Source organism: Salmo salar, chromosome ssa02 (assembly GCF_905237065.1).
Source record: "Salmo salar chromosome ssa02, Ssal_v3.1, whole genome shotgun sequence".
In the NCBI taxonomy this organism is placed as follows: domain Eukaryota; kingdom Metazoa; phylum Chordata; class Actinopteri; order Salmoniformes; family Salmonidae; genus Salmo; species Salmo salar.
Window position 1 is genome coordinate 78,644,806 of NC_059443.1, and position 15,175 is coordinate 78,659,980.

The 15,175-nt window shown below is 47.0% G+C and overlaps 1 protein-coding gene across 1 annotated transcript in view; it reads left to right on the plus strand.

The window, feature by feature from the left end:
- Positions 1–6,543: 6,543 nt before the first annotated feature.
- LOC106595381 (lysosomal alpha-glucosidase) overlaps positions 6,544–15,175 on the plus strand; it is a 42,506-nt gene continuing 33,874 nt past the window's right edge. The window contains exons 1-5 of the mRNA XM_045710576.1: positions 6,544–6,726; positions 7,356–7,445; positions 9,203–9,754; positions 10,259–10,404; positions 13,406–13,571. Coding sequence (XP_045566532.1) covers positions 6,559–6,726; positions 7,356–7,445; positions 9,203–9,754; positions 10,259–10,404; positions 13,406–13,571 — 1,122 coding nt within the window. The 5' untranslated portion in view covers positions 6,544–6,558. The remainder of the gene's footprint in view (positions 6,727–7,355; positions 7,446–9,202; positions 9,755–10,258; positions 10,405–13,405; positions 13,572–15,175) is intronic.

Here is a 15,175-nt window from a genome sequence, read left to right on the forward strand (position 1 = left end):
AAAGGTCAGGGTGGGGAAGTCTATCGAGCAGCTACATAGTGGATAAAGGTCAGGGTGGGGAAGTCTATCGAGCAGCTACATAGTGGATCATGGTACACCGCAGGGGTGTGTGATTAGTCCTCTTCTGTTCTCAGTCATCATTAATGATGTTTACTCTCAGGTACGGGCAGATATTGGAAGGTCTCTATTTGCAGGTGATGGGGCCTTATGGAAGAGGAGAAGAGGGGTATCATACACAGCCAGGAAGGTACAGGAAGCCATTGAGGAGGTAGAGCATTGGGTATTAATGTGGGGATTCATGTTCTCTGTAGAGGAGGAAGGTGGGAGATGAAGCAGGCTTGAGGTTTTATGGGAGAAACTTGTAGAGGCTGGGGGCCTTCAGGTTCCCACTAAGTTGACCTGGTCAGAACACATTGACACTAGGCTGACCTGGTCAGAACACATTGACACTAGGCTGGTTATACTAGGCTAACCTGGTCAGAACACATTGACACTAGGCTGACCTGGTCAGAACACATTGACACTAGGCTGACCTGGTCAGAACACATTGACACTAGGCTGGTTATACTAGGCTGACCTGGTCAGAACACATTGACACTAGGCTGGTTATACTAGGCTAACCTGGTCAGAACACATTGACACTAGGCTGGTTATACTATGCTGACCTGGTCAGAACACATTGATACTAGGCTGGTTATACTAGACTGACCTGGTCAGAGCACATTGACACTAGGCTGGTTATACTAGGCTGACCTGGTCAGAGCACATTGACACTAGGCTGGTTATACTAGGCTGACCTGGTCAGAGCACATTGACACTATGCTGACCTGGTCAGAACACATTGACACTAGGCTGGTTATACTAGGCTGACCTGGTCAGAACACATTGACACTAGGCTGGTTAATACTAGGCTAACCTGGTCAGAACACATTGACACTAGGCTGGTTATACTAGGCTAACCTGGTCAGAACACATTGACACTATGCTGACCTGGACAGAACACATTGACACTTGGCTGACCTGGACAGAATACATTTGTATTTATTAGGGATCCCCATTAGTTCCTGCCAAGGCAGCAGCTACTCTTCCTGGGCTCCGGTTAAATTAAGGCAGTCATACAATTTTTAAAACATGACAATAGATTCTCAACAGATTTCACAACACACTTTTAAGTTTGGGGAGTCTTGTCATTTATCCTATCAGGGTGACAGGTAGCCTAGTGGTTAGAGCGTTGGACTAGTAACCGGAAGGTTGCAAGATCGAATCCCTGAGCTGACAAGGTAAAAATCTGTTGTTCTTCCCCTGAACAAGGCAGTTACCCTGTTCCTAGGCCGTCATTGAAAATAAGAATTTGTTCTTAACTGACTTGCCTAATTAAATAAAAAATTCTACCATCTTTCATGAGCTGAAATAAGATCTCTGAAATGTGCCATATGGTTATTTAGCACAAATTTGTTTACATTCCTGTTAGTGAGCATTTCTCATTTGCCAAGATAATCCATTCTCCTGACAGGTGTGGCATATCAAGAAGCTGATTAAACAGCATGACCATTACACAGGTGCACCTTGTGCTGGGGCAATAAAAAGCCACTCTAAAATGTGCAGTTTTGTCACACTAGACAATGCCAGAGATGTCTCAAGTTTTGAGGCAGCGTGCAATTGGCATGCTGCCTGCAGGAATGTCCACCAGAGCTGTTGCCAGAGAATTTAACATTTCTCTATCATAATGTTGTTTTAGAGAGAACCACAGACCACTTGTAACCACGGCAGCCCAGGACCTTTCTTCACCTTGTGGATCGTCTGAGACCAGCCACCTGGACAGCTAATGAAACTGTGGGTTTGCACACCTGAATAATTTCTGCACAAACTGTCAGAAAACGTCTCATGGAAGCTCATCTGCGTGCTCGTCTTCCTCACCAGGGTCTTGACCTGACTGCAGTTCGGCATCGTAACCGACTTCAGTGGGCAAATGCTCACCTTCGATGGCCACTGGCACGCTGGAGAAGTGTGCTCTTCACGGATGAATCCCGGTTTTAACTGTACCGGGCAGATGGCATATAATGTGTATGGCATCATGTGGATCCGCCGCCATCACCTCATGTTTCAGCATGATAATACACGGCCCCATGTCGCAAGGATCTGGACACAATTCCTGGAAGCTGAAAATGTCCGTCCATCCGTGGCCTGCGTACTCACCAGACATGTCACCCATTGAGCATGTTTGGGATGCTCTGCATTGACTGGTACGACAGAGTGTTCCAGTTCCTGCCGATATCCAGCAACTTCACACAGCCATTTTAAGGGGAGTGGAACAATATTCCACAGGCCACAAATCAACAGCCTGATCAACTCTATGCGAAGGCTGACAATGTATTAGGGCAAATGGTGGTCACACCAAATCAAATCAAATCAAATTTATTTTTATATAGCCCTTCGTACATCAGCTGATATCTCAAAGTGCTGTACAGAAACCCAGCCTAAAACCCCAAACAGCAAGCAAAGCATGTGAAAGAAGCACGGTGGCTAGGAAAAACTCCCTAGGAAAAACTCCCTAGAAAGGCCAAAAACCTAGGAAGAAACCTAGAGAGGAACCAGGCTATGAGGGGTGGCCAGTCCTCTTCTGTGGCCAGTCCTCACGGTGGATATTATAACACCAGATAGTGGTTTTCTGATCCTCTTTGAAATTGTTGCATGTTTCGTTTATATTTTTGTTCAGTGCCACATATGATCATTTTTGTGTAACAATTCCACTTCAATAATAACATTTGCTCAAAATTATTGTTAAAAATTCAACTAACGCAAGAGCACCAGCCTTTGCCAAATGGACACACTGATTACACCGTGATCAATTGGTGGCTAAAGAAATGAGCGCATGGAACTCTTAGATGGCCTTTATTAGGCCCAATGCAGCAGTAGGACTATAACTTGTATCACCAACTGAGTAAAATACATAGAGGCCTAAAGCCCACAGATAACAACAGAATATCCTGATATATTCAGGTTCTTTCAATCACATTGATCTCTCTACTGCATCTACGCTGCATGTCTGCCTCCCTTTCTATCTGTCTTGACTTGAGCTGTTGCTAGTGAAGTGCAACGTTGTATCGCCTGAGTGGTGCAGTGGTGTAAGGCACCGCATCTCAGTGCTAGAGGCGTCACTGCAGTCCCTGGTTCGAATCCAGGCTGCATCACATCTGGCTGTGATTGGGAGTCCCATCAGGCAGTACACAATTGGCACAGTGTTGTCTGGGTTTGGCCGGGGGAGGCTGTCATTGTAAATAAGAATTTGTCCTTAACTGACTTTCCTAGTTAAATAAAAAAAAATAGGTCCCTCAGCATTATCAGGACAGAGAAACCACATGGAGCACTCCAAATCAAAGACAATTCAAACATGGACTAAACTCCTGAATGATGGTTATCAAATAAAAGACAATTCAAACATGGACTAAACTCCTAAATGATGGTTATGAAATAAAAGACAATTCAAACATGGACTAAACTCCTAAATGATGGTTATGAAATAAAAGACAATTCAAACATGGACTAAACTCCTGAATGATGGTTATGAAATAAACAAAGTTGTTTCTCGCAAGTGTAGCAGGTAGGGAACTCTGCAAAGAAAGTTTCCACTCTGAGAAGGGTAAATGACTGTAATACATGCATTAACAGAAATCTAAGTAACCAAAAGACAGAGATTAACATTTACTATGCCTACTGGTTACATATGTAAGGGGAATTTATCAAAATAAACAATCAAGGGGCAAACAATTTGCACAATGAAACAATATATGTGGAAGAATTGTCAGGAGACCGTGGAGCGCATTCTGGAGAGAGACACCCATATCATTCTACACACCCCCTCCCATTCTTCTTGTCTCAACGTTAAACTCAAGACACATGATCTTCACACATTTTAGATGCTTTTTACTGACAGACACAACTCAATAATCAGCTAGGCCTGTTACCAGGCGCACTGCCCAAACTGCTGGCTTCCCCAATAGGTATATGCCTATACACTTGTGATTTGAAACAATCCACAGCTAAGTCAAGCTCTCTGGTAATGATCCTCTGTGGCTAAGTCAAGCTCTCTGGTAATGATCCTCTGTGGCTAAGTCAAGCTCTCTGGTAATGACCCTCTGTGGCTAAGTCAAGCTCTCTGGTAATGACCCTCTGTGGCTAAGTCAAGCTCTCTGGTAATGACCCTCTGTGGCTAAGTCAAGCTCTCTGGTAATGACCCTCTGTGGCTAAGTCAAGCTCTCTGGTAATGACCCTCTGTGGCTAAGTCAAGCTCTCTGGTAATGACCCTCTGTGGCTAAGTCAAGCTCTCTGGTAATGACCCTCTGTAGCTAAGTCAAGCTCTCTGGTAAAGTATTTTGAATGATTTTACTTAGACAGGAGGAGTAATTATATAATTTTAACAAAAGATACATTTACTTTAGGGGAAGCCAGAATCCAAACTGCGCACCTGACAATTTACCTATCTTATTAGCAAATGGCTGAAACCAGAGATCTGTAAATAATGACGAGATGCGAATCGTCGTCCCAAATGCGGGAACGCAGGCGACAAGTTTAGGTCTGCATATTATGCACATAGAAACGCATTGGGCTTATTCAGGACAGATTTTGGTGTGCGAACCCTCTCTCTTCACCTCTTCCTCTCTGCTGAAACTAACCAGCGAAACAGCGCCCCTCTGTCTTACTATATGTAGCCCATGTATTTGATGCTGTCTGGCCGGAAAAGGTATGACATGCCACACTACTTGTGTCCAGACAGCATCAGATACAGGTCTATTTCTATGGGCACAAGCACTGTTCATGACACACACCTTTCACACGGCTCTTGTTGGTGGAGAGGATTTTGCAGGTTTAAAGTGTATTTCCTGCAAATTCTACACATTTTGTCATCGGGGTGCAAAGAAAATGTTGCTGTTTTAAAGCAAATTTTCTTGCAATTCTATACATTTACCATGTCTAATATGTATTAATTTGAGTGACAAAAAATTACAACAATATCTATGTGCTAAAAAAACAACTATCCCATGTTGACATGGGCTAGTTGACCTGGACATTTCTGACCAGTTATAAATAGTTTTCCAAGGTATGTAATGACTGACATGACAACAGGAACTGATGATGAACTACCCAGTTTCTACATCGCACCTTGTGCGTTCTACTATTACAACTTTCAAGAGTACATTTAAAGCCAGACCTTTCAAAAAATGATGCATTCGGAAAGTATTTATCAACAATCTACACATAATACCTCATAATGACAAAGCAAAAACAGGTTTTTTGAATTTTTGTTGTAAATGTATTAAAATACAAAACTGAAATATCACATTTACATAAGAATTCAGACCCTTTACTCAGTACTTTTTTCGAAGCACCTTTGGTAGCGATTACAGCCTCAAGTCTTCTTGGGTATGACGCTACAAGCTTGGCACACCTGTATTTGGGGAGTTTCTCCCATTCTTCTCTGCAGATCCTCTCAAGTTCTGTCAGGTTGGATGGAGAGCATTTTTTCAGCTATTTTCAGGTCAGCTATTTTCAGGTCTCTCCAGAGATGTTCAATCGGGTTCAAGTCCGGACTCTGGCTTGGCGGCCAGCTCTAGGAAGAGAGACCAATGGGTATACAGGTGAGATGTGCTTGAGTCCCAGCCCATGTGGGAGTGGAGGGGAATGAGGTAGTTGATGTGCTGGCTAAATGGGCCCTGAGGGGAGGTGGAAGTGGAGATTTCAATAAGCAATGCAGAGGCTTTAGGGACTGATATGGGCAGTAATGGTACAGAGATTGCAGGAGTAGTGGAATAGAGAGACAGGGCAGCATCTATTCCAAGTACAGAGGAAGTCGGGGAGGATGGCAGGAAGAGATGGAAGTGAGGAGGCCATCCTTTACTTCAGGGTTTCCCAAACTCGAGTTGAAACCCTGTTTTACCAGTCTTGGGGTGGGAAACAGCCGGTTGAATAAGTCATTACATCTGATAGGAAAACCAAATCACTTCAGAACATATTATTTGATATATTGGCGTTCATACATTTAATGTGCATGCTGCCACATACTTAACATTAGAATTATTCCCCAATACGGATGATGTTTCAGCTCAGCTCTGTCTCTGATTTGACTCAAACTGCGCTACAAGCAAGGCTGCCATTTTCTGCATGGTCAAAGCACCTCAGCAGAGACGGAAGCAACCCCACAACCAATTTTTTTTCTGGTCCATATATGGTTAATGAACTTCGCAGTCTAGCTCTAGCTGCTGATGCATTGGTGTCTAAGGGAGAGCCAACCTGTTGAGCAGAACGGAACTGAATGTTTTGTTTCAATGGGAAACAGCCTGAGTGGGACATCATCTATCCACCATCTTTGACCTCACTGCCTGGGACTTGCCTGGGCACAAAGTGTAAAGAGTTGACTGGATAGATCCTCGACAGATATAGTATCCAATCTTTTGTTTTATTTTTTAAGAGACACAGGGCTGGCAGATTTGATTTAGTTCTTCCGTTTCTCTGGCCCACACTCCAGTACAGTAGGTGGCGGTAATGCACCATTAACGGTGAATGCCGACCGCCGTTAAATTCACCGAAGAAGAACAGAAGCCTGAGAGGACAACAACTTGTTTATGGAAGGAGAGACGACGGCATGCTAGCCAAGTTTTGAAAACCTACATCGAGGGAACGTGTATTATTATTTGTGAAAACCCCTCGCTTCCGAGTCAAACAGTCGAGGTAAGCAACTTTCGTGGTGTCGTTTGCTTTTACCTCTTATCCAAGGGGTTCAAACTAACGTTAGCTAGCTACGCCAACAAACAAGCTAATGTTGGCTACAGGGCTAACCAGCTAATGTTACTCTCCTTACAATTCCTTGTCCTAGCTTCGCCATCATGTGCTATGTGGCAGGTGACGTTAAATCAATAACACATTTATTGTGGATACTTTGGTAAACGGCACGCAAGATAAGTTAGAGGGATACTACTAGCTAGTTGTCTAGGTAACGTTATTACCTCCGCAGCCTAGTTTTTGTTTATTATATCCCTGTAATACGATATCGTGGAGTTGTGTAAACTCCGCTAGTATCCTCAACCGAGGTGGCCAGCTAAATTAACCTTAGGCATTTACAGCAACGGTTGTGTTAGCTTTCTACGGGTTCGAAGTCTAGTAAGGCTATTTGGCACTGTCCAATTTATGAAGCTATGAATGCAATCTTATCTAACTATATGATACAGTCGGCTTACTAGAGATTTGTGTTCACAAGCCTTTACAACATCTGTAAACCAAACACTGGATTTGATATGCCGCTACCTGTGACGGGTGTCTGTGGTGTCCTCATCCTTCTACTTGGTCTGGTCTCTGTGTAGATGGTGTCTTATAAGAGACTGAGTCCAGAGGATGTCCAGTTCTCCAACGCTGCTTCTTCAGAGGAGGCTCCTGTACAGGAGATGGAGGAGGTGAGAACTACCTAACACTCTTGTCGGATTCTGTCATGTATAATAATGTATTGTCATGTAGTGCCTAGTCACATTTTACCCCAACCTACAGTACCAGTCAAAAGTTTGGACATACCTACTCATTCAATGGTTTTTCTTTATTTTTACTATTGTCTACATTGTAGGATAATAGTGAAGACATCAAAACTATGAAATAACACATGGAATCATGTAGTAACCAAAAAAGTGTTAAACAAATCAAAATATATTTGATGTTGAGATGTGTCTGTTACTTGAACTCTGAAGCATTTATTTGGCTGCAATCTGAGGTGCAGTTAAATCTAATGAACTTATCCTCTGCAGCAGAGGTAACTCTGGGTCTTTCTTTCCTGTGGTGGTCCTCATGAGAGCCAGTTTCATCATAGCACTTGATGGTTTTTGCGACTGCAACTGAAGAAACTTTTAAAGTTCTTGACATTCTCCTGATTGACTGACCTTCATGTCTTAAAGTAATGATGAACTGTCGTTTCTCCTTCCTTATTTGAGCTGTTCTTGCCATAATATGGTATTTTACCAAATAGGGCTATCTTCTGTATACCAACCCCTACCTGGTCACAACACAACTGATTGTCTCAAATGCATTAAGAAGGAAAGAAATTCCACAAATGTACTTTTTAAGAAGGCACACCTGTTAATTGAAATGCATTCCAGGTAACTACCTCATGAAGCTGGTTGAGAGAATGCCAAGGGTGTGCAAAGCTGTCATCAAGGCAAAGGGTGGCTACTTTGAAGAATCTCAAATATATTTGGATTTGTTCAACACTTTTTTTGTTGTTGCTTACTACATGAATCCATATGTGATATTTCATAGCTTTGATATCTTCACTATTATTCTACAATGTAGAAAATAGTACAAATTAAATCAAACTCTTGAATGAGTAGTTGTGTCCAAACCTTTGACTGGTACTGTATATGTACATATTACCTCAACTGCTTCGCACCCCTGCGTTTTTTTTACAAAAAAGCAGAAACAGACTGGCACTCAGATGATAGACTTGTGTCCTGTCTAGGGGGTGGACTGTACATCAAGCTGCCTCACGCTGCAGAAACAGACTGGCACTCAGATGATAGACTTGTGTCCTGTCTAGGGGGTGGACTGTACATCAAGCTGCCTCACGCTGCAGAAACAGACTGGCACTCAGATGATAGACTTGTGTCCTGTCTAGGGGGTGGACTGTACATCAAGCTGCCTCACGCTGCAGAAACAGACTGGCACTCAGATGATAGACTTGTGTCCTGTCTAGGGGGTGGACTGTACATCAAGCTGCCTCACGCTGCAGAAACAGACTGGCACTCAGATGATAGACTTGTGTCCTGTCTAGGGGGTGGACTGTACATCAAGCTGCCTCACGCTGCAGAAACAGACTGGCACTCAGATGATAGACTTGTGTCCTGTCTAGGGGGTGGACTGTACATCAAGCTGCCTCACGCTGCAGAAACAGGAGATGGACTAGTGTCCTGTCTAGGGGGTGGACTGTACATCAAGCTGCCTCACGCTGCAGAAACAGGAGATGGACTAGTGTCCTGTCTAGGGGGTGGACTGTACATCAAGCTGCCTCACGCTGCAGGGGCAGGAGCCTATGAGCCGTTCTGACTCGCACAAGCCAAGGCTCCTGCATGACTTACTTTCTTACCCAGACTACACCTAGTGTTCTGTACTGTCTTGTACTCTACTATGTAGTATTGCAGTCAAACTGTAACTGTAGTTCTGATTTCAGGGGAAGGACCCAGAGGAGACAGAGCGCCCCCTGCTGCCTCGGAGGCCCTCCTGTTCTGCCACCACGGCCCTCATCTCCCTGGGCTCCCTGCTGCTCCTGGTCTGTGGCCTCTGGCTTCTGGTGACCATCTTCTGGCTCCAAGCCCCCTCCAACAGCGTCCCCCACAGGGCTCCGCCGCCCAGGGGCTCCCCAGGGACGGGTGGGGGAGACAGGGGTAGAGCCCTACCAGAGCCCCAGGCTTGTGGAGTGGTCCCAGAGGCCTGGAGGTTTGACTGCTACCCAGAGAGAGGGGTGGTGGTGACCAGGGAGTTGTGTGAGGCGAGGAACTGTTGCTTCATCCCTGCCTCCTCCTCCTCCGCCCCGGGGAGGAATGGTGTTCCCTGGTGTTTCTACCCTCCTGGGTTCCCCTCCTACTCCCTGGTGTCTGTTAAGGCCACAGAGTTGGGTCAGACAGGAACACTGGTGAAGACGGTGAAGACCTACTACCCTAAAGACATTCTGACCTTACATCTGGAGCTCCTCTATGAGACAGACCACAGGCTCCGAGTCAGGGTGAGGACACACATCAATACATACATACTGACGCACATGGATGTACTGCATACACACACATCAATACCTGTATTCATACATACTGACGCACGTTAATGTACTGCATACACACATCAATACATACATACTGACGCACGTTAATGTACTGCATACACACACATCAATACATGCATTCATACATACTGACGCACGTTAATGTACTGTACATACACACACATCAATACCTGTATTCATACATACTGACGCACGTTAATGTACTGCATACACACACATCAATACATGCATTCATACATACTGACGCACATGAATGTACTGCATACACACATCAATACATGCATTCATACATACTGACGCACATGAATGTACTGTGCGCACACACAAATTAATGCACACACACTCACACACATAGGCAGAAGTGCACACACACACATGAATTCAGTCCCTGTGTCAGATCTCTGGGATCTTTGGCCGTCATATCATTCATCTCTCTTTTGTTCTGTTCAGATCACCGACCCGTCTGAGTCGCGGTTCGAGGTGCCAATCGCCGTGCCCAAGGCCACAGAGAAGGCCTCTAGTCCCGCCTACTCTGTGGAGCTGTCCAATGAGCCGTTTGGCATCATCGTCAAGAGAACGTCCACAGGAGCTGTGCTGTACGCATGAGTTATTCTCTGTAGTCTCTCTGTAGTCTCTACTCCCTCCCTCTCTCTGTAGTCTCTACTCCCTCCCTCTCTCTGTAGTCTCTACTCCCTCCCTCTCTCTGTAGTCTCTACTCCCTCCCTCTCTCTGTAGTCTCTACTCCCTCCCTCTCTCTGTAGTCTCTACTCCCTCCCTCTCTCTGTAGTCTCTACTCCCTCCCTCTCTCTGTAGTCTCTACTCCCCTTCTCTCTGTAGTCTCTACTCCCTCCCTCTCTCTGTAGTCTCTACTCCCTCCCTCTCTCTGTAGTCTCTACTCCCCCTCTCTCTGTAGTCTCTACTCCCCCTCTCTCTGTAGTCTCTACTCCCCCTCTCTCTGTAGTCTCTACTCCCCCCTCTCTCTGTAGTCTCTACTCCCCCTCTCTCTGTAGTCTCTACTCCCCCTCTCTCTGTAGTCTCTACTCCCCCTCTCTCTGTAGTCTCTACTCCCTCCCTCTCTCTGTAGTCTCTACTCCCTCTCTGTAGTCTCTACTCCCTCTCTGTAGTCTTTACTCCCTCTCTGTAGTCTCTACTCCCTCTCTGTAGTATTTACTCCCTCTCTGTAGTCTCTACTCCCTCTCTGTAGTCTCTACTCCCTCTCTGTAGTCTCTACTCCCTGTCTCTGTAGTCTCTCCTCCTCCTCTCTCTGTAGTCTCTGCTCCCCCTCTCTCTGTAGTCTCTGCTCCCCCTCTCTCTGTAGTCTCTGCTCCCCCTCTCTCTGTAGTCTCTGCTCCCCCTCTCTCTGTAGTCTCTGCTCCCCCTCTCTCTGTAGTCTCTGCTCCCCCTCTCTCTGTAGTCTCTACTCCCCCTCTCTCTCTGTAGTCTCTACTCCCCCTCTCTCTCTGTAGTCTCTACTCCCCCTCTCTCTCTGTAGTCTCTACTCCCCCTCTCTCTCTGTAGTCTCTACTCCCCCTCTCTCTCTGTAGTCTCTACTCCCCCTCTCTCTCTGTAGTCTCTACTCTCCCTCTCTCTCTGTAGTCTCTACTCCCCTCTCTCTCTGTAGTCTCTACTCCCCCTCTCTCTCTGTAGTCTCTACTCTCCCTCTCTCTCTGTAGTCTCTACTCCCCCTCTCTCTCTGTAGTCTCTACTCCCCCTCTCTCTCTGTAGTCTCTACTCCCTCCCTCTCTCTGTAGTCTCTACTCCCCCTCTCTCTCTGTAGTCTCTACTCCCTCCCTCCCTCTCTCTCTGTAGTCTCTGCTCCCCCTCTCTCTGTAGTCTCTGCTCCCCCTCTCTCTCTGTAGTCTCTACTCCCTCCCTCCCTCTCTCTGTAGTCTCTACTCTCCCTCTCTCTGTAGTCTCTACTCCTTCTCTCTGTAGTCTCTACTCTCCCTTTCTCTGTAGTCTCTACTCTCCCTCTCTCTGTAGTCTCTACTCCCCCTCTCTCTGTAGTCTCTACTCCCTCTCCCTCTCTCTGTAGTCTCTACTCCCCCTCCCTCTCTCTGTAGTCTCTACTCCCCCTCCCTCTCTCTGTAGTCTCTACTCCCCCTCCCTCTCTCTGTAGTCTCTACTCCCCCTCCCTCTCTCTGTAGTCTCTGCTCCCCCTCCCTCTCTCTGTAGTCTCTGCTCCCCCTCCCTCTCTCTGTAGTCTCTGCTCCCCCTCCCTCTCTCTGTAGTCTCTGCTCCCCCTCCCTCTCTGTAGTCTCTGCTCTCCCTCTCTCTCTGTAGTCTCTACTCCCTCCCTCCCTCTCTCTGTAGTCTCTACTCCCTCCCTCTCTCTCTCTGTAGTCTCTACTCCCCCCCCTCCCTCTCTCTGTAGTCTCTACTCCCCCTCTCTCTGTAGTCTCTACTCCCTCTCTCTCTGTAGTCTCTGCTCTCCCTCTCTCTCTGTAGTCTCTGCTCTCCCTCTCTCTCTGTAGTCTCTGCTCCCTCCCTCCCTCTCTCTGTAGTCTCTGCTCCCTCCCTCCCTCTCTCTGTAGTCTCTGCTCCCTCCCTCCCTCTCTCTGTAGTCTCTGCTCCCTCCCTCCCTCTCTCTGTAGTCTCTGCTCTCCCTCTCTCTGTAGTCTCTGCTCTCCCTCTCTCTGTAGTCTCTGCTCTCCCTCTCTCTGTACTCTCTGCTCTCCCTCTCTCTGTAGTCTCTGCTCTCCCTCTCTCTGTAGTCTCTGCTCCCCCTCTCTCTCTGTAGTCTCTGCTCCCCCTCTCTCTCTGTAGTCTCTGCTCCCCCTCTCTCTCTGTAGTCTCTGCTCCCCCTCTCTCTCTGTAGTCTCTACTCCCCCTCCCTCTCTCTGTAGTCTCTACTCTCCCTCTCTCTCTGTAGTCTCTGCTCCATCCCTCCCTCTCTCTGTAGTCTCTGGTCCCTCCCTCCCTCTCTCTCTGTAGTCTCTGCTCCCTCCCTCCCTCTCTCTGTAGTCTCTCTGTAGTCTCTACTCCCTCTCTCTCTGTAGTCTCTCTGTAGTCTCTACTCCCTCTCTCTCTCTGTAGTCTCTGCTCTCCCTCTCTCTCTGTAGTCTCTCTGTAGTCTCTACTCCCTCTCTCTCTCTGTAGTCTCTACTCCCTCTCTCTCTCTGTAGTCTCTCTGTAGTCTCTACTCCCTCTCTCTCTCTGTAGTCTCTCTGTAGTCTCTACTCCCTCTCTCTCTCTGTAGTCTCTCTGTAGTCTCTACTCCCTCTCTCTCTCTGTAGTCTCTCTGTAGTCTCTACTCCCTCTCTCTCTCTGTAGTCTCTCTGTAGTCTCTACTCCCCCTCTCTCTCTGTAGTCTCTCTGTAGTCTCTACTCCCTCTCTCTCTCTGTAGTCTCTCTGTAGTCTCTACTCCCTCTCTCTCTCTGTAGTCTCTCTGTAGTCTCTACTCCCTCTCTCTCTCTGTAGTCTCTCTGTAGTCTCTACTCCCCCTCTCTCTCTGTAGTCTCTCTCTCTCTGTAGTCTGGTTGGAGTAATCTGGGAATAGGGATAGTTTCTTTTGACTTAACATAATGTCTGTGTCTGTGTGTGTGTGTGCTTGTGTGTCTGTCTTCATGTTGTGCGTGTCTCTCTCCCCCCCCCAGCCTCAACACCACGGTAGCACCTCTGTTCTACTGTGACCAGTTCCTCCAGCTGTCCAGCAGTCTGTCCAGTCAGTACATCTATGGGCTGGGAGAACACCGCTCCTCCTTCCTACACGACATCCACTGGAACACTCTCACCATGTGGGCTAGAGACGTACCACCCACGGTAATGACTCCAGTCCCCCTCCAGACCACATATTGACCGTCTCAGTCTCTAACACTGACATGTAGTACTCCAGTCCTGTCTCCAGACCACATATTGACCGTCTCGGTCATGTCTTGGTGTCTGATACATATGTACTGGTCTAGACTCGGTCATGTCTTGGTGTCTGATACATATGTACTGGTCTAGACTCTCTGACAGTGAGGACTGGTAGTATCTTACTGAGACCAGAGGAATAAAAATCTCATTATCGACTTCCTTTCAATCAGCACATAAAACCTCTTCTCCAGGCCAAATATATACACTCCTTTCTGGAAACATTAATACAGTGTCTAAACAGCCTTTATATCTATTTTAGACATGTTTACACAGTGGTGAACCCACAGAGGGCCTTCAGTGTGTGTGAACCCACAGAGGGCCTTCAGTGTGTGTGAACCCACAGAGGGCCTTCAGTGTGTGTGAACCCACAGAGGGCCTTCAGTGTGTGTGAACCCACAGAGGGCCTTCAGTGTGTGTGTGAACCCACAGAGGGCCTTCAGTGTGTGTGTGAACCCACAGAGGGCCTTCAGTGTGTGTGTGAACCCACAGAGGGCCTTCAGTGTGTGTGTGAACCCACAGAGGGCCTTCAGTGTGTGTGTGAACCCACAGAGGGCCTTCAGTGTGTGTGTGAACCCACAGAGGGCCTTCAGTGTGTGTGTGAACCCACAGAGGGCCTTCAGTGTGTGTGTGAACCCACAGAGGGCCTTCAGTGTGTGTGTGAACCCACAGAGGGCCTTCAGTGTGTGTGTGAACCCACAGAGGGCCTTCAGTGTGTGTGTGAACCCACAGAGGGCCTTCAGTGTGTGTGTGAACCCACAGAGGGCCTTCAGTGTGTGTGTGAACCCACAGAGGGCCTTCAGTGTGTGTGTGAACCCACAGAGGGCCTTCAGTGTGTGTGTGAACCCACAGAGGGCCTTCAGTGTGTGTGTGAACCCACAGAGGGCCTTCAGTGTGTGTGTGAACCCACAGAGGGCCTTCAGTGTGTGTGTGAACCCACAGAGGGCCTTCAGTGTGTGTGTGAACCCACAGAGGGCCTTCAGTGTGTGTGTGAACCCACAGAGGGCCTTCAGTGTGTGTGTGAACCCACAGAGGGCCTTCAGTGTGTGTGTGAACCCACAGAGGGCCTTCAGTGTGTGTGTGAACCCACAGAGGGCCTTCAGTGTGTGTGTGAACCCACAGAGGGCCTTCAGTGTGTGTGTGAACCCACAGAGGGCCTTCAGTGTGTGTGTGAACCCACAGAGGGCCTTCAGTGTGTGTGTGAACCCACAGAGGGCCTTCAGTGTGTGTGTGAACCCACAGAGGGCCTTCAGTGTGTGTGTGAACCCACAGAGGGCCTTCAGTGTGGTTGCAAAATCGAATCCCCGAGCTGACAAGGTAAAAATCTGAATTTGTTCTTAACTGACTTGTCTTGTTAAATAATTTTTTTTTTTTTTTATAGGGTCACCTAGGAAACACCAATCAACACTTTTAGTTCCTACCCTGTCACCATAACTCCTCCCTGGTATTTTAATTTGTTGTCAAACACTGTATTCAACATGCCCACTATTATATTCTAACTATAGAATTAG